The sequence below is a fragment of the Acinonyx jubatus genome, chromosome A2 (genome assembly GCF_027475565.1).
Source record: "Acinonyx jubatus isolate Ajub_Pintada_27869175 chromosome A2, VMU_Ajub_asm_v1.0, whole genome shotgun sequence".
Lineage (NCBI taxonomy): Eukaryota > Metazoa > Chordata > Mammalia > Carnivora > Felidae > Acinonyx > Acinonyx jubatus.
In genome coordinates, this window is record NC_069383.1 from 33,257,969 (window position 1) to 33,281,217 (window position 23,249).

Consider the following 23,249-nt stretch of genomic DNA (forward strand, 5'->3'; position numbering starts at 1 on the left):
AAACTGATATAAGACCAGAAATATACTAGTTGCTTTGTGGCATACACCCAACTAAAAAGTGAAGTCCTAACACTTTGAATGCCCCAGTTTAACTAAGTAATTTAGTTAAAACATAGCATAAAGGAGCTAAAATAAATTCTAAATTGAATTTCTAAGGCAAGGTCAATAGTTAAGTTGGCATATATTTCACACAGTATAGGGTTGATTGCCCTTGATAGGAAGAGATATCTTGTAAAGAAGTTGCACAAAGACACCCTGGGGTTACTTGGGCTCCATTTTCAGAAAAGCTGACTTAAGAGACCAAAACTTCATTCTCCTTGGGAGAAGTCTGTCTTTCTAACTGGAAAATAATTCTTTGTAGACTATAGTTAGATATACAAACACTACATGTAAAAACCTTTATAAAACTCACTGAACCGAGAGAACATGAACCCCTAGGGGATGGAGTGGCAAACCCCAGTATGAGAAACACCGGCAGAGTGATTTGGGGCATGGACTTGGTGGCAGACACAGTTTGGGTACATCCTAACTCAGCCACACTGCCTGTAGGACCTAGGGCAAGATCCTCAGCTTTGAGGTATCTCAATATCTTCATCTGTAAAGTAAGTGGGGTAAAAATAGTATATACCTTACATGCTTGTGTGGATTAAATAAGACAGTGAATATGAAGTGTTTGTGTAGATTAAGTAAGCAGTGAGTATAAAGTGCTTAGCATGGTTTGACATATGGTAAGACCCTAACGGATGTTCTGCTTCATTATTATGCTCTGACAGTAAGTTGGGCAAATAAATATGAAATAGAGTTGTTCTAGCTCACTCAATGCATGTATCACCTTCTTCTATAGCTTAAAAAAATAGGCTTTTGTCTCTTTGGTACAGAATGCTAATATTTAGAAGTTTCTTAAGTTCTAAGAGTAGAAAATAGCCTCTGTGGGGGCACCTGGGTGGCTCAGTCAGTTAAGTGTCTAACTTTGGCTTCAGCTCAGGTCATGATCTCATGGTTCACAAGTTTGAGCCTTGTGTTGGGCTCTGTGCTGACAGCTCAGAGCCTGGAGCCTGCTTTGGATTCTCTCTCTCTCTTTTGCTCCTCTTCCGCTCACACTCTGTCTCTGTCTCAAAAATAAACAAACAGTAAAAAAAAAATTAAAAAAAGAAAATAGCCTCTGCAAACCAAAGGCTTAGACAAATACTCAAAATTAGACATTTAAGGGCCACATAAAGAATCTGCTAAGTAAGATTTTAGCACTGAAGCAATTATGAGCCTATTGAAGATTTTTTGAGAAAAGTTATCTGGTAAGCTAAAAAAATGGTTTCTATGAGGCTAAACACCGAAAGAGTACTGCTGTCCTTAGGAGTCAAATTTATTTTTTTTTAAGTAGTCATGTCAAATGAGTAAGTATTTCTTCACCAGATGCCACAGAATAAAAATGAGATGGGATCAAGTGAATGGTGAGGGGAGAGGGGTTGATGCAGACCCTGCTGGCCAGTTTGGTGACATGAAAAGCCACGAGGACCATGAGAAGGTGCAAGAGGAGGTAGAGAAGACTGAATCTTGACAGCAACCTTTAAGCAGCAGCCATTAAGAATCGAAGAAGGAAGCAAAAGGGATCCTTTAGTCGTCCTTAGGAAAGATTCAAGACAAGAGAAAACAAGACCTGTGTCATGATTCTGTTTTTAGAAGAAGCTTTCACCATCACACACTGGAGAGAGATAGCAAGTCATTGTAACCAATTCTTTCTAGTGTTCCTTCTTCCTGCTATGAAACAATACTTGCTCAAACAAAAGTAAATGGAGCAGTTAAATATCTATGGAAAATGGGGAAATCCCCCACCCCCCACCCCACAGTCCTCATCTCCTTCCAGATATTTCAGTGCAGACTCAAGGCTGTGGACAGGACATACAGTATCTCACATCTTTCTCCCGAAACCTCAGTAAAATTATAGCAATGGGATCAAAATGGCTTAAATCAACAATAAAGAGAATGATCAAAGAAATGAGAGATCCAAAGAAACTTCTGGAAAGTGGGAAGCAAATGAAGAAGTTGTAACTGATGAAGAAGGTTGGAGAAGCCACAGTATAGGAGAGTAAAAGCAGATGGTAAGGGGTGGAAGAAAAAGCAGATGGGGCAATAGCCAAAGTGGGAGCCAAGATGCCCTGAGAAAAATTTGAATACTAATAAGCACAGGAGAGAAGCATGGTACTGAAAATGGGGAGTAACTGAAAAACACAGGTGGAATAACAAACCCCATCCCCTCCCTCCACCCATGAGCGCAACTCCTGGAAGTCTGGCTTAACCTCCCAGGCTTTGCAGAGTTAGTCTCCAGCATAACAGCCAGTGTCCTACAGACTCACCAGAAAGCCAACCTCTCTGGCCCACAAACTCCACCCATATAACCAGAATTCCTAAACACCTTTTTATGATGTCATTCTTAACTATGAAAAGACTGTCCAAGGACTACCATATATTTGATTAAATTCAGCAGCATGAAAGAAAAAGATAAAAAATTGCAGGAAAAATGACCTCATGAAGAAAACACAATAATTCAGGGATGAGAAGAGAACTTTTTAAAAGCCTAATTAGTCACCTCATAAATATTTATGAAAACATTAACATCCATAAACTACAAGAATGGATGCTTTGAAAAAGTGACAAATAGAAAATAGGAAAGAATGTGGAAAAGATAGTCAAAGAAACCTCCCCAGAAATTACAATGAGAAGCCCAGGAAAAGATTATGGAGATTCCTCAGAAAACTAACAATAGATCTTCCATATGATCCAGATATTTCATGGCTGGGTATTTATCTGAAGAATATTAGAAGACTAATTTGAACAACTGTCTGCACCCTATGTTCATCACAGCATTATTTACAATAGCCACGATCTAGAAGCAGCCACAGTCACCATCAATGGATGAATGGATAAATAGTATGTGGTATATATACACAATGGAATACTACTCAGCCATAAAAAATGTAATGCGGCCATTTGTGACAACACAGATAGATCTTGAGGGTATTATACTAAGTGAAGTCAGACTGAGAAAGACAAATATCATACAGATTTCATTGTTATGTGGAATCTAAAAAAACAAAATGAACCAGCAAAACAGTACAAAACAAACTCATAGATTGAGAACAGATTGTTGGTTACTTGAGGGGAAGGGGGGTTGAGCAGTGGGTGAAATGGGTGAAGGGGGTCAACTATAGAATGGATGGTAACTAGACTTTTGGTGGTGATCACTTTATAATGTATACAGATGTCAAATTATGTACATCTGGAACTTGTATAATGTTATATACCAATTTTGCCTCAAAAAAAAAAAAAAATAAGAAAATAAGAAAAAGAAAAAAGAAGCCCAAAAGACAAATGGAGTTTAAGGGAATCCATAAAGAATACCCATCATTCCCGCTTGAATTTGGAACCAATTGAAAAATGGATCAGGAAGGTGGATAGATAGAATAAAAATGTCTGTTGCTCTACTGAAAAAAAGCTGCACTAGGGGATGTAGCTTTAAAGCTTAGAAATACTTCCTAGAACTCCACCCCTGAAATGGACAGACTTACTCACCCTGTCACAGGCTGCCCGCTGGAGCCCCTGCAGGGATTCCCTTGCTGGAGGGCAGGAACTGATCATAACTCATCTTCTCCACAGGCTGGCAGATACCCAATTAGCAGCAACTCAGGCACACAAGCCCTGTCCTTCCTCTAAACCCACCAAATGGACAAGTTACTAGTCCCTTGGAGAGAAATCAGTAAGGGAATGGAGAGAGCCAGGAGTGTTGCTTTAATGGAATTTCTTTCTCAAGAAGCCAGAAAGTATTAAAAATATAAGAGAGAAAATATAAGGCATAACAGATTAACTCAGAAAGCTCAGCAGCTGACTAATTAGAATGTCATAAAGAAACTCAAAAGATTTGAGGGGAGGAAAATATTAAGAGAAAGCCTCAGTGCTGAAGGACATGAGTTTCCAGAGTGAAAAGGCCCACTAAGAGCTGAGCAGGATTAATTTTTTTTCAAATCCTAAATACCATGGTGATATTTCAGAACACCCAGGATAAAGGAAAGTATCTGGAGACTTCCATGTAGAAAAAAATACAAAGTGAAATGAAAACAAAAGTCACTTGCCAAAGAATCAGCCAGACATCAGACTTCCCATCTGCACCACTAGATGCCAGAGCCCGTGGAGCAATACTTTCACAGTTTTGAGGGAAAATTATTTTCAATCCAGAATTCTATACCCAGCCAAACTCTTAGTCTAGTAAGAAAGCTGAATAAAGATGTTTTAGACACACAAGAGTTCAGACAACATATCCCCCATGCACCCCGAAGGAGTTACTCAAGAAGTTGCTGCAAAGAGAAGGAATAAACCAAAAAAGAGTGAATGTGGCATCAGCAAGGTAGTGTGTCCAGACTGGGAAGGCATGATGTTGGGTCTCAGCTGTGTAACCAGTCCAGGTTGGAAGATGATGGAAGATTGCAAAGACCCCAGGAAATGAGAGAAGTTGTAGGAAAGATGGAAAGACTGTGAGAGTGCAAAACAAATGAAATTGGTAGCAAGTAAAATGGGAAAACCACAAACTTCACCCCAGTAACATTCTTTGGCACAGAGGCTGTGATACTGGACTAGACATTAGGACCTGCTGTGTGCTGGCATGGTCCTTGGATGCGTGGTCAACAGTATCACCTAAATGTTGACTGTTTTCAATTTTTAGAATCAACGTCTAGACACATTGTGGGAGACAAGCAGAGTCACAGAACAGGACTTTACTGCTCTCATCTTTGTCCCTATAAAAGGACGGGCAATACTGATGGAGACTGGGAAGCAGAAGGGGAGGAGGGAAGAGGGACTGCATTATCCTCAGATGAGACAGCACCTTTTGGAACAAGAACAGGTGTAAATTTGCTCCTTGAAGTTGCCTAGATCACCAGAACTGCGATACAACCATGTTGAGAGGTGAGGTGAGGGAAGTGAGGACTAGGTTAAATTCCCAACCACTGTAAGAAGTCTCTTAGGAAATATACCATGTTAGTCAGTAGGTTCACAGTCACACACGGGCTGCCACATTCAGTTGTGCCAACACTGCACTGCACCCCTCCAGAGGGCTCTGTTCACCTCGTGGTTACTGTAGTAGATTTGTTTAGTTATTATGACAATTTTCTGGCAGATGTCTATCAAATGTCTTGAAGATGGGATGCCTGTTTTGATTTCCCCCTAAGTCAGGGGTCCGCTCACAGAGAACTGTTTGTATAAGCATTTAGGTAACCACCAGAAGGCTAAGCACAGAAATCATTTCGAATGACCATCTCTGGGGTTGTGCTGGGCTGTCAGAAAAAGTGGGAGTGAGGAGAAGGGTACAACAGAAGGTTTCTGCTGCTTTACCCCCTGATCTTTCCTGGACTATCTGATATTTTTAAATCATGTGCCCATATTTCTTTAATTAAAAATTCTGAAAGTCATAATTTAAAAGCAAACAAACACAAAAAGCCCAGACAGTCTGGCAGCCCCTGGGATGTCTCCAGGTCCCCTGCTTTGCCTACTCCCTCCTTTACCACACTGGTAAGTCTGCAGCTGCTCTCCTCCTGAGGGCCCTGTGGGGAGCCCACCAGCCCCTCCCCCCTCCCCTCACCAGCATGTCCCCTCAGGCAGGCTCCTCCACTGCCGCATGGTCCTCTAAAAGCACTTGGCTTTTGCTCCACCCCCATCTTTGATTCCCTCCAAAATAGCATGAGCACAAATTGTTTCCTGTGGCCATTTCTTCCCGGAGACTAGAATGCTTTGTAGACAGGTTAGGACACAAATCCTAATTCAATAGTCAGCTCTGCCTGTTCCTAGAAATATAATGCAGCTCTCTGCCACAGGAGTGTCTCACCTGCTCCGGCCCTCGGTGGGCCCCGGGACGCTGGGGCAGTGCTGCTTCTTCCCTCCTCCAGGACATTCCTGGCTCCACCGTGGCCTCACATTAGAAGCACCTGAGACCGTTGTAACCTCGAGGCCAGGGGCCCACCCCCCGCTAGGTTCTGTTTTATTCTGCCCAGGGAGGGGCCAGTCCGGGCGCTGGAAGCCATCCCCAGGTGATTTTAATGCCTAGCCACAATGAGAAGCGCTTGCTCTGCTCTCTCCAGATGCCAGGGAGCAATCCCCAGATTCCTGTTGTTTTACTCTGCAGACTTCAGTACAGAGCTTGACCCCCCTTTTTTTAAGTTAAAGTATAATTAACACACAATGTTATATCAGTTTCAAGTGTACAACATATTGATGCAACAATTCTATACATTACTCAATGCTCACTGTTAGTGTGGTCAGCACCTGTCACCATACAACGTTATTACGATATTATCGATTATACTCCCCATGCTATACTTTTCACTTCCATGACTTATAACTGGAAGTTTGTACCTCTTAACCCCCTTTACCTATCAAAGAGTTTGACTCTGTTTTTCCCTCTCTTTCCAGACCATGCAACCCCTCAGACTGCAGCCAGATTGTAAAAGAACATGTGTTCCCTTCTTTCTCTGTGTATGCATCCATATGCAGGCCTTTAAAAAGTGGATCATACCACATACGCAATTATTTCTGCAATTTATTTTTGTCACTTGGCTTCCTTTCATTCTGTAATACTGATCTGCCTCATTATTCAAAGACCACATAATATTCCATTATTAAGCATATACCATAATTTGCTTAACCATTTTCCTGTTGACGTCATTTGGGCTTTTTTCCTAATATTTTGCTATTGCTGAGTATGCTGCAATGAACATCCATATGGGTATGTATCCTTTAAAGTTTGCGCAAATATTTTCAGAGTGTAATCACAGAGGTCAAAGGATACATAAATTTAAAATTTTGACAAGTGTTGCAAAAATGCTTTCCATTTATGAATTTACTCTTCTACCAACAGTTTGTTAAGGCATTTCCTCCTGGAACTCTTACGAATACCAAATATTACCAAGTTTTGTACTATTTATCTGATGGGCAAAAAAAGTATTGCCTTCTTTTAGTTTGCATTTCTCTGACACTGGTGAAGTTGAACATCATGTGTATTTTTCTTTGGACTTCCTATTTTTTCTGTGGATTGCCTGTCAAATAGATTTTTGATGACTATTAGTTTGGAAGATGCAATATAATACCTCCTACTTAATCTCTCTACTTCCTTTTTCTCCATTATGCAGATAATCTTATCTAGCCAATTCTTAACTTATTCAAAAGAATGGAGGGAAACAGTATGCATAATGCAACATTTGAGAAAAGAACAATGCAAGTTATATAGGATTTTAAATGTTTTTAGAAAGAGTGCAGATCTGGGAATGAGACATTGACTCACCCCCTAGTTCTGCCTCTGTCTATCTGGGTAACTCTGGGGATTTTACTTTCCTCAATGAGCCCTGGTTTTCATAATTATAGAATGGGAATAATAACCTATTTTGCCTAATTGTGGTAATTAGATAAGATAATGTGTGTGAACCACCTGTCACAGATCCTGGCCTATTGGAGGAATAAGTGGAATAAGTGGCTATTGTTACAGTGTCCTTATAACAACATTTGATTATGGGAATTCTTTTAAACTAGGAAGTTCCTGAACTCACTGAGTTTCTCAGTCCCATTCCTTATTCTTACATCAGCTACTCTATAAATCAGGCCACCGTGGCTTAGCTCCCCTTCCCTCTGCCTCTCTGAGCAGAGTGTTGTCCTCTTCAAAGTTAAGAGTTTGAATTTCAAGTCTGCAAACCCAGAGGTGGAGGTGGCCCCGATCTGTGACTGAGCCCTGAACAGGCTGTGTGTTAAGAGTGGGGCCTATGGGGCGCCTGGGTGGCGCAGTCGGTTAAGCGGCCGACTTCAGCCAGGTCACGATCTCGCGGTCCGTGAGTTCGAGCCCCGCGTCAGGCTCTGGGCTGATGGCTGGGAGCCTGGAGCCTGTTTCCGATTCTGTGTCTCCCTCTCTCTCTCTGCCCCTCCCCCGTTCATGCTCTGTCTCTCTCTGTTCCCCCCCCCCCAAAAAAAAAGAGTGGGGCCTGGAGGTGTAAGCAAACCCAGCATCAGAGAAGGTCTCACTTCCCCCCAAGGTTAACTGTCAGATGGAGCCTGTGATTCATACACAGTCAAGAACTGACCATGGTTCCAGTTGAAATACTTTCAGTTGTAAGTAACAGCCCCTGGGGGCACAAACTTAATATCTTGGATCACAAGAAGGACAGAGACAGGGCAGGGCCAAGGTGGGTTCATTAAAGCAGCTCAGCGACATCCTCCACACCCAGTTCTTCCCACCGTCTTCCAATACCACCACCACCAGCTTGTTGCTGGTCCTGTGTTGGCTGCATCGTGTCTCAAAGGGACTGCTGCAGAAAACTGCATCTGGAGACAGAGAAAAGCAGCTTCTCCTCCTGTGTCTCTTTTAAAGAGTAAAGAAATCTTTCTCACAAGTCTGCCTACAGATTCCTCCTAACATCATACTGGCCCAAACTGAATTAGTAACAGCACAATGAAACTACTATTACTGATTTGGGCCGCTCTGGGTCAGAGACAGGCCTGGCCGGTTCTGAAGCACGTGGCTGCCCAACACTTGAACAAAACTTATGATGGAAGAGGCGAATGTCTATTGCACATGATGATGATGATCAACAGTGTGTACCACTGCTGTGTGTATTTTTAAGGATTCATAAGACGTGTAAAATCCAACTTTCAATTAATATGCAAATGCTTCAGTTAATCATCTAAAATAACAACTTCAAAGTTTGTAACCTGGAAGTTTATCAGTACAAAGGAAGGGCAGTAATAGTTCCTGTCATTTTTAGAGCTAAGAGTGTTATTTATGAGTAAATAACACAGTTTTAAAAGGAATAAGCTTTGAAGAATGAACATTCAATTCCCAAGCACTTGGCACGGAGTGAGTATTATATGGCACTACTGAGATAGTGGGTCTCATGCTTGGACAGGTGAGACCCAAATGGGGCAGTCAGGGGCCAAGGTGACCCTCGTAGGGTTGTGTCTGTGGTGGAGGCCTGTTGTCCAGGTCACCCAGTGAACCACATACCAAACACCTGGAATATAGATATGGGGGTAGGGAGGCACATGGTGGGAGTGTAGTTCCAGAAAAGGAGTTCATTCTATGACATCCCTTAAATACCCCCGGATCCCTGTGACCCAGAGGGCCAAACTGATGACACTCCCCCTGCTCACTTCTCTGTCTTTGCCCTTCAAGGCCAGCTCATGCTGAAGAGGACAGGTTTCAAATGTAATAGGGCACGCTCCACCATCAGGGGCAAAGCGGGAAACATGGGATGCTGAGGACCCAACTGGGAAAGGTGTGAGTGAAGTCACAACCATAGAGTCACCATGATGTCTTGGCTCCTTCAGCTCTAGAATGCTTTTTTGGGGCTGACTTTCTTGAATGAAGAACCTTTCTGCACACGTGGTTAGAAAAGAAACAATCTGTGAAAGAGGCAAAACCAGGTTGGGCAAAGTTACCCAGGTGAGACCCTGGAGAGGCAGCCTGGAATGCTGTTGTCTGTGTGTGTGTTTGGGGTGGGGAAGGGTCAGCAAGTGTACTGCAGGGAGCTCCCCCTGGGATGTGTGCTGGAGCCACCAACCCACATCCCACACCCAGACCAATTATACTGGAATCTCGGGAAGTAGGCAGGGCAGGACTGAAACTACCACATCCAAGTTCTTGGAAATATTTCTCTCAGTGTGTTACCCTTAGAATTTTGTTCATAGTACCACCTTGGATAATGTCATCAAGGGAGTTCACTGTCCCCTCTGCCTATGCCTTCCACCCCGATATGCTGTCTTGGAGATGCAAATAAGAGAGGATGGGAGCCCTCAGTTGGCTGGTTTCTCCCTCTCTGCTCCAGACTGAGCCAAGGACCAACCACATGGTTTTAGTGAGACCTCTAAGGCTGGCCACCCACACTGCCCTTCTGTGTATCACGTTGTTTTGGGTATATGATGGGGGAAGCCCCTACTCATCAGTCATGATCTCCCATGAGCAACAAAATGCTCTCTCAATATAATAATAATTTGGAAAAGTGATTGATTGAACAAGAGATTAGTTCTGTAAGGGGGGGAATGACAATGGTTAAAGTAGTGAATCATAAGAAAAAAGGAACACAGGAAGGTTTTTAGTCAGAAAACATACTCTGAGAAAATATTTTGGGGAAATCCATTCATTTGTACATCCATAGTCTGGGTTTGCACCTGCAATTCCACACCCAGGCCTAGCAATGTGGGCCAGTCATCTTACTTCCCTGATCCCTAGTTTCCTCACTTGTGAAATGGGAACAGTGGTAGCTCAGGATGGCTCTGAGGACCATGGATGCTCATGACCTTCTTCACTCAGCTGAGCCAAGGAGAGATGTGCCAGGGCCACCTAACACTCATAAAATTGCATTGGGGCTGGCACAGGTCTGCTGGCTAATCCCAAGACCAAAACAGAAATGTCCCTGGGTGGTTCCAGAGTCCACCAGAGCCCTTCCCTGTCCACAGGCTTACAGCCTATTCATGGAGGCCATCCAAGCCAGCTGAGACAGTCTTGTCCCATGTGCCTTTGTTTCCCTTCTACAAAAAACAAACAAACAAACAAACAAAACAGAGCAAGCTCAGCCCTGTCATCTAAGCTGAATACTTTGGCCAGACCTGAGTGACACTCTCCCAAATTTAATGGCATTCTCAGGGCCACTGGCTGGATTTCCAGTGTACCCTGGCTCTGTCCTATACCAGCTGTGGAACTTTAGGCAGGTGCTTTTATGTCCCTCATAGTTGCTCTTCCATCATCTGCAAAATAAATATGGTAGCATGGGATTGTGTGAAGGTTCAGGTCACTGAGATAGAGTGGAGAAAGCATTCGCGCAATGCCTGGAACATGGATAGGACCCTGCAAATGGTAACAGTCACTACTATTGGCTTACTGAAAGAAGCAGGCTTAGCAATTACTGAGTAGTACTATATATTTTTAATATAATAAAGCCATATTTATTTAGAAAAGAACTCTAATTCATTCTCTCGCTTGTCAAACTGGCCCTGTACCCTATAAAATTCAAATTGGTGAGGTTCTTGTTATACTGATAGCCAAATAAGGTTCACAGTCAGGCAAGCCCCCTGCCCCGATTCTCCCCAGTACCCCACCTACCGTAGTCAGGGGGTGTGGCTGAAGCTACCACCATCTCCCAGTCCTGAGCCCCAGGATCCTGTGTCATCAGAGTCACTTCTGCATTGCTCCGAGGTAAGGAGTTTGTAGCTTGTGTCAGGAGCTTGAGTCCGCCTGCACTGAACTTGCCCATCTCTTCCGGCAGGCGGTAAAGCGGTTCTTGAAACAAGAATGCAAGTGTCACGGAGTGAGTGGCTCGTGTACTCTGAGGACGTGCTGGCTGGCCATGGCTGACTTCAGAAAAACGGGCGATTACCTCTGGAGGAAGTACAACGGGGCCATCCAGGTCGTCATGAACCAGGATGGCACTGGTTTCACTGTGGCTAACAAGAGGTTTAAGAAGCCAACAAAAAATGACCTTGTGTATTTTGAGAATTCTCCAGACTATTGTATCAGGGACCGAGATGCAGGTAAGTTCAACGCACATTATTCACGGTACCTAATTCTTTCACAATCAATACTCCACAATTTAAATGCAGTTCTGTATTTCAGCCTGACAGTTCTGTAAGTGCAGCTTGATGCCTTCAGATTCAAAGTTCGTGTTCTTATAAGTCATATTTAAAGTGCACAGAGAGCTTTCCTAAGCAGCTGGAGAAATGGGTTGATAATGTGCAGGTTCTGGAGAAATGTGAACCCAAAAAAGTACATGGCAAAGAGTCAAAATATGTAGATTAGCAAGATTCTTCGGCCTTGACAAAACTCTAACTGGTTGACTAACGACCCTGTACAGCAACCCAGCATCTTTTCTGTGATCCGGGAGCCAAGAAGAGTAGAGCTATGTAAGGTACCTTCCCCCTCACAAATACCACCTCTGTGACTCTGGAAGAGGGGTCCAGGGCTTTAAAGTTAGCCTGCTTTGGGGGCACCTGGGTGGCTCAGTCAGTTGATCATCTAACTCTTGATTTTGGCTCAGCCCATGATCTCACGGTCGTGAGATCGAGCCTCACTTTGAGCTCCACACTGGGTACAAGCCTGCTTAAGATTCTCTCTCCTTTCCCTCTGCCCCTCCACTGCTTGCACTCACATGCTTGAGATCTCTCTCTCTCTCTCTCTCTCTGAAAAAAAAAAAATTAATTAAATAAAGTTAGCCTGTTTTGAAATCTGCCATACTTCTCCCTCTCTCGCTCTTTCCAATATGCTGAGAAGTTGCCAAATACTAGAAAGCAAAAATTCATCCCACTGGCCTGGCTGTCAGTGGACAGTGGAAGAGAGCTGTGTAAGAGGCATTTTATTCATTTAAGCCACACCCTTCCCTTGCAGAGGGCACCTTCTCTGTCTTGAACTCATTCAAAGAGCAGCTCCGTCAAACTCAACATAGCTGTTCCCACCATTGTGGTTTTATGCCCCTGCTGGTCTCTGCCTTTCACTTCTCCTGGGCAACACTGAGCTCCAGGCTTAGAACAGTCTTTGCAAAGACTCTGATACAAAATAAGAATGAGTACAAGTCTCAGTGGATAGGAGGAGATAGAAGCCCACAGCCAACTCTGGCTCAAGCCAAATTCTCAGACTTAGTAGAAAGCAAGGGAATTCATTATCAGGAAAAACATCCTTGAATTTAAATTCTGAGTTTGTTTTTGAATCCAAAGCAATTGCAAAGGAACCAGTAAAACAGTGTAGATGGCAGCCAGCTCCTAACAGTAGAGTGACCAAGAAGCACAATTACCAGGGAATGTCACAGGAAGTACAGAACTTCTCCTTTGTCCCTGAGTGGCTGAATTTCTTCCTGGTTTGATGAGCACGTTCTTTACAGCATTTGGGCGGGTTTGTACATGCAGCCTATGGATTAATAAGTACCTAGCGCAAGGACCAGATGCTGTGCGCTGCTGCATTCCTGACATGCTTTGGGACCTCTAACAAGTCAGCCTACCTGTCAGGCTAAAGTTTCAGCCAAATCATCACAAAACCTATACTTTGATACTGGATTGTCCCAGAGGTCTGGCTCTCCTCTGCCAGTAACTAGCTGTTTAACCTCAGGCTCCTCGGACAGGACATGGGGATGATGACATCTTGATCACTTTAGGAATTACAATGGATTGACTCCCGTGTGCCAGGTACTGGGCTAAGATCATTGCACACATGGTCTTACTTAATCCTTAGAGCCGCCCTATGACATCAGTGCATTGGAACCAGTTACTGAGAAAAAAAAAAGAGGGTGGCTCCTGGTTGATCAACACTAACCAAGAACCAAATTCACATCTTAGCTTTTGAAATCAGATAAGCAGCCTTGAATATCATTATCCCAATTGTACTGACGAGAAAAGTGAATGACTAGCTCAAGATCTCACTGGTCTTGGAGGGGATAGATGTCTGGCTGACCCCATGGCCTGTACACCTGACCCTGACATTCACAACTCATCACTAACTATCTCTATAAAGGTGCTACAAAGCAGAACCCTCATTTCAAATGTATGAAGACCTGCTTCCCCAAGAAATCTTTTCTGGGTTTTTGGATTGAAGTAGTTTGCACAGTGAAGCAAACGGTTTATTATGCTTGATGACCACTTGACTGTCTCATGCATATTATGAAATAAAGACCTTACTTTGTCTTCCCCACAGAGGAGATTCTGAATCTATTCCCTGATGCCTCTGCAGGATACTGTTATTCTTCCACACTTTGCTTTTTCTGCTCCCAGTATTAGAACACTATTGTTTCTTGATCCTAAAATAGCAAACTCATCTGTAATACCTGCCATTCACTAGCACTTGATCTGCATTCTATCATTGATTCTCACAAAGAATCTATAAGTGGGTATGTTATTATCCCATTTTATAGGAGAAAAAACTGAAGCTCTGACAGACAGGTTATGGAATTTGCTCAAAAACTCTTGGTTGGTCAAGAAGCAGAGCAGGGGCTTGAATCAGAGTCTATCCATCCTTTTAACCATTTCACTCTGCCTCCAGATGCATCAGCCACAAGGCAGCCCATGGCAGGTGCTGACTTTCTAAGGGAAGTTTTATAATTTACTCACTCTCAATTTATTTCTATTCTATTTTAGGCTCATTTGAGCTTATCTCATTTTTATCTTAAAAAGTTGTGAATTTGGTTCTTGTTGGTGTTGATTAACCAGGAGTCACCCTAGTTGTTGTTGTTGTTGTTGTTGTTCTTCTTCTTCTTCTTCTTCTTCTTCTTTTTAAGTAGCCAGTTTCAATGTATCAGATTGGATCAGATTTCCATTAAGATCCCTAGATTTGGGGCATCTGGGTGGCTCAGTCAGTTAAGTGTCCAACTCTTGGTTTTGGTTCAGGTCATGATCTCCCAGTTGGTGAGATCAAGCCCTGCATTGGGCTCTGTGCTGACAGCATGAAGCCTGCTTGGGATTCTGTCTCTCCCTCCCTCTCTGCCCCTCCCCCACATGCATTCTCTCTCTCTCTCTCTCTCTCTCTCTCTCTCTCAAAATATATAAAATAAACTTCAAAAAAGCTTTCAAATATTCTTTCCTTTGAAAAAAGAAAGATTCCTTGAGGTATACTTGATGCCTTTTTATAACTGAACCTAAGAAAATGCCAAAGTTATCCATATAAATTTTGCCATATTTCTTTTTAATTCTGTTGACCGTCAGGTGGCTGTTTTAATAAAAAGACCATTCTGGTGTTGGCCATCACGTAGACAAAAGTTCTGACTGAAAGAGTATAGTTTTCATTGTTCATACTTGAATTCACATATGAATAGCCACCTGTATGAGATGCAGATTTTCCCTGAGAAAGTCTGCTTCAACTCACACAGCTGCTGGGAGTCTTGTCCTTGCCTGTGTAACCTATGGCTTTCCAAAAATTAAGCTTTATCCTGGCCATTTTCTCCTAGAAACTCACATAGTATACACTCTAGAAAACCAGTCAAAACAGTTGTCAAAGTGTGTGGTTCAGAATCGTTCTGGAACAGCCTCTAACCTCTGCCCACAGAGGCAGGGAGATGTGATAGAGCTGAGACCTACTAGAAGGGGGAGATTCCTGCCTGTACCTCACAGTGGCATTCCTTCTCTGAGCTGTGCTCCCTTGTCTTGAAAGGAAGGTGTTGGGGGTTACAGGGCTAACATCCTGTCAGTCTATATTAAAGAAGCCCCCAGAATGTGCCACATTGCTGAGTGAGCACATCACTAAGGGACTCTCTTCCCTTCGCTAGAATCATTCCACCTAAGAAAGAGCCTGTTTTCTGGTAAATGGAACTCCCACATGTTTGAAATGGGTTTCCTTTACATGTATCCAGGCTCTCAAATACGTCAGAATTTGCAGTAAAATTTAAAGCAAATAATTTTTTTCATTTCTTTGTTAAGATTAGCATTAACCTTTCCCTAGATTACATCTCATACCACTCAGTCTGCTTTGTTGTAGCCATATTGTTTTATTTTGCTTTTTTAAAATATCATACACATTTAATATTTAACTTATTGGGCACCTTCCACTTCTCAGCACTGGAAAACCCATGGTGGTGAGCACATTGAATATTGCCAAGTAATAGATGCCTGTAACTGACTGACTTCACTCCTGCCAACCAGCGCCTGCTTCCTGTTCAGATCAACTCATGTGACTGACATGAGCCACTTCTTCTGTCAGTTTGGTTTTGTGGAATGGATGAAGTCTATAGGCACTATTTTCCAAAGTGAGGGTCTCTTCAGAAAACTATTAAATCGGAATCTCAGGGGACTGCTGCTGAGATTCTATATGCATTTCAAACTTAAGCACATTAAAATGGGAAGTCCATGTTTTAGGCGGTCTATGGTTCCTTATTTTTTCATAAGTATGAGGTAAGAAGAAATCCCGGGAGACATTATATTCTTTGGAATACCTACTCTTTTACAAAGGAAAAAAATTCCTTATTTAAGGAGCTCTAGATAAGTGTCACACAAAAATATCTCCGGCCTGGGCTTGCCCAGTACAAGAGGGTGTTTGTTCTTCCACATGGAGGCCCTGCATTTTCAGGAAACTTCTTTCACTGTGAGTAAGCACATTAAAATGATTTCAGCCATCTAAGCTTTCATAGAAATTAGCTGGACAGAAATGATCAAGTAGGCCCTTTAGTGAAGTCCTAAAAGAATGATACCAAGCCTAGTGAATTTCGATGAGAAATGCAGGTGAGTCAAGACCCCGGGGTACTCCTGGTGAGGACAGACCCAGACCCCAGGGGGAGAAGGGTGATGGGAACATGAGTTCCTATGAGAGTCAGGCCTATGCTACACACTTTCTGGGCATTTTCTCTGAATCTTCAGAGCAGTTACCCCAATTTATGGAGAAGGGAATGAAGGCTCAGAAAAGCTACTTAACTTGCCCAAGACTGTGTGAACTGTAAGCAGTAAAGAAAACAAAATAAATAAAAATCAAAAGTCCATACTTTTCTCATTATATCTACACTTTAACTCCTGAAATTTGGGGAGGAGACGTAGCAGAGAAGGGAGACCTGTGTACTAAAGAGGCAGTGTGAGGAAACCTAATGGGACAAGGGGCCATTGTAGAGAGGTAGACAGGGGTCAGACTGAAGCTTCCCTGGTGTTTGGCTCAGGTTGCCTCGAGGTCCCTTCCAATCACAAGCCCTTCAAGTTTCCAAGAGTGTTAAATATCCTTAATTGCTCCCCCCCCAAATGATAAGCTCAAAAACCAATTAAGGAAGATATTCTTAGGACAACAACAACAAAAGACATTTTCCCCCAGCCTTCAGTTGAACAAAGGGAGTGCTCTGATGTTTGACTGGAAAGACTGCTCAGATTCCAGGAGTACGTACAACGGTGTGATATGGTGCATATGACATTATGCAGGCCACGTTAGAGGTGAGATCTAGGAAGCGGGGCTTTCGGGGATGGCTGTTCTAGCAGTTGTGTGGTTATCTGCTCTGGTTATTGCCCCAGGCGTCTGCAAATCAAAGGAGTCCTCAAGTTAGAGATAGTCCATCTCTGAGGAATGCCGTTGTCCTCTCCAGAGAAGCGGTTGCACCTAATCACAGGCCACTTTCACCCGTTATGACGTAAAAACCCTGACCTGGGCCAGAGGTCACCCTGAGGTCTCCTGTCCGACTGTAGGAAACAAGCAACCCTCCACCTCTCCTCAAGTTCAAAAAACAGAGTTCAACGGTTGTATAACCTGTTGTCCACGGAAAGCCCGATAGATGGCTGACAGCTGCAGGCCTGGAGTGGTGCAAATGCTAAGGTATCACTGTTTTTTTCTGCACAAATCATATTTGGCAAACAGCTTGGAACCCTTGGGAACACAATCCCAACCACGGTTTACAGAGATTCACCGATCCAGACATGCCCTGTGGTGGGGCCTGGTTTGCTGAACCTCTCAGATTGTGACCTGACTGAAAACAAGGGAACAGCGTGTCAGCTGGTAGGAATGCATGGACCTTATTTTGATATTAAATGCGCAATTCCTACAGGACCTCCTAGGTCCCTCATTGCTTCATGGATCAAATATGTATTGAGCCCCTTCTGTACGCCAGACACTATGATAAGCCTTTGGAATGCGAAGACGAGGAAGCCAGACTCGGTGCTTGGCCTCACAGGCCTTCACAGGCCCCCTGGTCTCTGTAGATGAGCCAGGTGGTGGGCACGCAATAGGACGCAGGCCAGGTGTGGGGGTCCTCAAGCCCAGACAGGAAGGTGGCGCTTTCTTGGTTTCTGTCCACACTCCGTTGCTCTATTACTAGGACTTACTGTACATTTGTAATTTGGAAAATTAAAGAATAGGTTATTTAGCCCATTCAGCAGTGAGATTTCATTTAGAAATTCATGAATTGATATCTGAAAAGAGCTAAGACAACTAAACCAGGAGAGAATGAAATGAACAATGTATTGGTGAGGCTTATGAGTCACCATGTTCATAGGCAATTGTTGATTATGTTGTATGATTAATATTAATTACCATCCAGAGGACCATCCTTTCAAATTCTTAGTGGCATGTAACACAATTAGCCTGCCCCCCCCTTCCCGAAACACAGTCTCCCGATTTTCCTCCTGCCCCAAGAGCTGGTCTCCCCAGTTTCAGTTGCTAGTGTCTCTTCTACTTGTAAATTTGGAAGGATTTTGGAAGGAGATCTTCAGGACCCAGGCAGGCCCTCTTCACTTCTCCATCTGCACTTTGTCCCTGAGTGGCCTCCTCTTTTACAATGGCTTTAACTGCATCTCAGGCCTCATCTGGGTCCTACCCCCTGCTCAACAGCACCTCTCAGGTTGCCCACATTGCTAGCAACCTGATTCTATTAAGTGAACGCTTGATTTTTCCCACTCCCAAAACCTATTTTCCTCAAGCTTCCTCTTCTCAGAAAATAGCAGAGCCATCCACTCCATTGGCCAAGCCATAAACCTGCAAGTCATTTGCTACCCTACTTTCTCACTTGCATAGTGGCCCATCACCAGGTCCTCCTCAAATGTATCGAGGATCTATCTCAGAAAGCCTTGTTCCTTCTTTTAAAAAAATTTTAACGTTTATTTATTTATTTTGAGAGAGAAAGAGCGAGTGGGGGAGGGGGAGAGAGAGAGGGAGAGAATACCAAGCAGATTCCACACTGTCAGCATGGAGCCTGATGTGGGGCTCGAACCCACGAACTGCAAGATCATGACCTGAGCTGAAACCAAGAGTTGGACACTTAGCTGACTGAGTCACCCAGGTGCCCCAGAAAGCCTTGTTCCTTGACTCATAGCATATACCAGGAGTTTTAGTTAATTTATTTAAATATTTGTTTGCTATCTGTCTGTCCCACTGGACTCTGATTCCATGATGGCAGGAACTATGTTCACCACTGGATCCTCAGCACACAGCATATAAACATGTGTTGAACTGAATTGAATGGCAAGTTATAAACAACTTAAAATATGCTCATCATGAGCTGAAATGAAGTCTTAGTTATGTTGGTGCAGCGTCATAGCTTAAATAACAGGTAAGTACTAGGCATTATAATCACCGATCACTGATTATAACACATGGCCTATGAAAATTCCCACTTAAACTGAACTGTTAAATGGAATTTTTCTCCTCATGTTCAAGTGCATTAGGGCACCATTTACAGAGCTCAAAATGTTGGCTGTCCATTTCCCTGGTGACATAAAAGTCTCAAATGCAGCAGTAGCCTGTATCGATTGCTTTTAGTTGCCACCAAATACTCTGTGTGGGGCCTTTTTCATTTACTACTATCAGTGGGATTACTCGTTAGTTTATCTGATTTAGTTGTTAATGTAAGCAAAAATACTTTTTACATCCAATATTTACTTTATGTTACAGGCATGATCTGTAAATCTGCATTACCGTTCAGAATATAGATGTGCTAGAATTATTAAACTTTTAGGATGCACTGAAAATGGGCCCGTATGTGAATTAACTGACAGTGGCAATCAGATTGAATTTGTGAAAACTGAAAAACAAAGCAGCAAACTTTTTTCAGAAAAAAAAGAAAATTTCAGAAAAAAAACCCACAAAAAATTTCATTTTCTATTTTGAAGTCTTCGACATAATTTGCACTAACAAAACATTTGTCAAATAGACGTGCTTTTTTGTAATAGAACAAAAATCATTACCAATTACCATGTTAATATGCTACAAACAAAAGAGTGATGTTAAAGTATTTTTAAATAATATATTTGCTTCTGTCATGTAAGCTTTCCCCATGACACCTATTTTGTACTGGTGTGATCAATCCGTTCTTTAAATCTATGAAAATCCCATATTTCTAAGGAAAAATCCTGGCATTACACATCAGCAGACTTTCGTGCCACCTGTTGCCATTTTTACTGATTACTGACTGGGTAGCCGTGGGCAAATCAACTTCTTCAAGTTTCCTAAGATATGCAGTTCACCCAGAAACTCCCAAGGGTCCTATGATTCCATAAATGAATGAGTGAATTATTAATTAATTTCACTCTAAGTTTGCAGTAACAGAACTTGAACTTGATGCCACAGACTCCCTTAGGTTGTCATTTCGAATCTCTATATGCCAAGTGAGAACATGAGAGTGGAAAGCAGGCTGTTAGCTAGCTTACTCTTCCCATAGTGCCGGAGGGCTTGGTGACTGCTCCCTGGAGAAGTGTGCCCTCCTTCAGCAAGGAAAAGCTGATCTTAATTTCTAAGAAATTGTTTTTAATTTAATATTTAATGAATTGGGAATCTGTATGTGGATGGCTGAGTATTATGCCGTGTATAGAAGAAATATAAGATCTAACCTCTGTCCTGGGGGAGACAAGATGCATGAGAAATCATCAAATATTTCAAAACAGCATATGAGCCCTATTGTGTGACATGCAATATAAGGGCTTCAGAAGGGGGCCAGGAAGGAGGGAGCAGAAGCAGGGAGAACTCTGTGGAAGGTGCTGAAGTAGGCTTGGATCTCGAAGGATGGGAGGACCTCCCATCTAATGGAGTGAGGACAGGCCTGGACAGCAGATGAGAGTACCTCCTGTGAGGAAACAGTCTACACAGCTGTGACATCAGAAAGTCACTTCAATGGGACAGTGAGGAGGTGGCCTGATTATCAGGGGTCCAGGTAGGGGGCGGTGGGAAATAAACTTGGGTAGACTAGGTAGTGCCAGACATAGAAAGCCTTGAAGAGTCTGACCTTAACTTTAATTCCACGATAGGATTTGCTAATTTCACGGAACATGCTTTTTTGGCGCCAGTTAACCTTTTCCTGCTTATTATACAAACGTTAAATAAAATCATCTGAGATAAGTGGAGATATTGTCTTTCCTAGTTTTAGTTTTGCAATTTTTACTGTGCGAGGGGCAAGCCGTGCATGTAGATGAATGTGCGGTCTCTAACATTTGCTCTAACATTCTTTTCTTCCCTCGATAAATCTGTGTCATTAATGACAACATGTAAGTCAACCAGAGGAGAAACAGCCGATTGGATGACGGGCTTAAGTGAATCTTGCTTTATGTCCTAATGGTCAACATATGGGCTTCTGTCAGCCTGGAGTGGCAGGAATTTCCAAAGACACAGGCCCATCCACAGAGAAAGAGCACTCGAGAAAGCGCTCTTTCTCCAGGTCCCAGAGGTGCAGGTCTGGGAACTATTAGCAAAAGCTCTGCGTCCTCCTCTGCTGTCAGGAAGATGCATGTCGGTGGAGACAGAAATGTTTTTGCACTGGGAACCCTGACTCCATTATTAATTTTATAGCTCTAGGGATGGGATGCTCGATTCTGTAATGTTCCCCTCGCATTGCCCCACTAAAAGTGAGTTCTCTGGTCCCAAACTTATGTGATTTAGAAACTCTGATTCTTTATCATCCTTTTCCCCCAATACATATGTGAGCTCTGTGCAGGGTGAGGACAATACCAGGGAGGAGAAAGGCTGGAACTCCCACCTTCCCATGGCATAGACGTGACAGACTGCCCGGATCTTATGGACACTGAGTCTAGGCAGATGATCTAACAGTGTGAGTGAAGGTGGCGGAAGAAGGTTGGGCTCGCTGAGCCTGAGTCTGCCATACTGTCTGGGAACTAGGATCTGTACCCAGGCGGGCCATACATCTGAGCACATTTCACAAACTTAGACCTAAGGGAGTCAGGGAAAAAAGCTTCCCACCTGCAACTTATCTTAAGGAAACTGAGGAAATCAAAGTGCAATAAGAGATAACACTACAAAGCAATATGAATGATTTTTTAAATAAATGTGAAGCATCTAAATATGTATATATCCTCTTAACATATCAATTTGGGAAACTAATGATGGAGCCATTACTCAAAAGAGTTTTTAAAATTTCCTTTGAAGTATTTGTAGAGCCAGCCATACATACTTTTGTACATGCTGAATGATGCAAACATTTGACCTATAAAGATCAATTTGGCTTTTGGAAATGTCTCAGTGAATCTTAGAGTAAAGTCAGGGGAGAGTTATGTGAGTGATCAGGCTAAGATATGCCATTTGAGGTGAGATGCAAATTGATGCTATTGGCCTACCTTAACCAGTAAAAGTTCTACTTAGCAAGAGTTGTTCTCAGTGTTTGCAGCCACGGCCCCATCAGTGACATATATTAAAGCCGCCTTAAGGACACGTACATGTTTTGGAGATGTGCATGTTGGCATTGCAAAGAAATCAGTCTCATCTCTCAAAAAGGTGACAGGAATTCCACAGGAATATCAGTGCAGGAAAAACGCAGTGTCAGCTGCTAACCCCGTGTTAATTAACTAGCCGTTTTCATTCTCATGTAACTGTAGGAGTCTTAATTGTCTACGGCATATCACACGCTGGAGAAGAAGTCCCTTCCCAAAAGGTTACATGTCAGGACCTTTGCAAGTCCTTCATTTGATAAAATAATGAAGGTAGAGAGCAGGAAGGGTGCTAACACTCTGCTCTTGCACTTCTGCCCGGGAGCCTGCTTCCTGGGATCTGGCAGGGCTCGGGGATGGAGCTCTCTGCCAGATGTCACTGTCTCTGCCAGTTAAGAGCTCAAACTCTGGAGTCACACAAGCCTGGCTTCAAATCCTGACCTGCCACCTGATAGCTGTGTGACCACGGGCCAATTACTTACCCTTCTCCTTTTCCTCATTTCCAAAATGGTGATAACAGTACCTACTTTATAAGCTTATAAGAATTAAATGAGATAATACGGGCAAAATGCTTATCACGGGGACTAGCCCAAGTCAGTGCTCCATAAGTATTGGCTCCAATTATGAACAAAAAGAAGAGAAAGAAGATGAAAAAGAAGGCAGAAGGGAAGGGCGAAAGAAGAAGAATGAGGAGAAGAGAGGAAAAAGGAAAGGATGCACGGGCTTCAGGCTTACAGGTGTAGCTGACTTTCTTAACCCAGTTCCTGTTGTGGCCCCGGCTGGGATAAGTGACTCATTAGTTAATGGACTGGTATATTGTTTGCAGAAAAAAAAACGGTTTAAAAGTGTGTATCTCAAATATTTAGAACTAAACAAGCAGGAAGATTATAAAATTCGGAGGGTCTCTTTCATAAAGAGCACACACATTTACAGCCTCGATTTTTGTCTTTTACAGTAAGAATAATGGTGATCTGTTTTGGAAAAGATAATGGGAGGTCCCTAAGACAGTATAGCCCTATTGCTATCAATAATAACGGGGCTTTGTTATAATTCCAATAAAAGAAAGCAATGCCAGCAAATTTTGTATAGATTCTGCAGTCTAGAAATGTGCTTTTCAGGGCTTTGATGACATGGCTCTATATTCT

At 42.9% G+C, this 23,249-nt stretch overlaps 1 protein-coding gene across 1 annotated transcript in view; it reads left to right on the forward strand.

Annotated features, from left to right (window-relative positions):
- Positions 1-23,249, forward strand: part of WNT2 (Wnt family member 2) — a 48,718-nt gene that overhangs the window by 14,827 nt on the left and 10,642 nt on the right. The window contains exon 4 of the mRNA XM_015067324.3: positions 11,286-11,550. Within this exon, the coding sequence (XP_014922810.1) occupies positions 11,286-11,550 (265 nt within the window). The remainder of the gene's footprint in view (positions 1-11,285; positions 11,551-23,249) is intronic.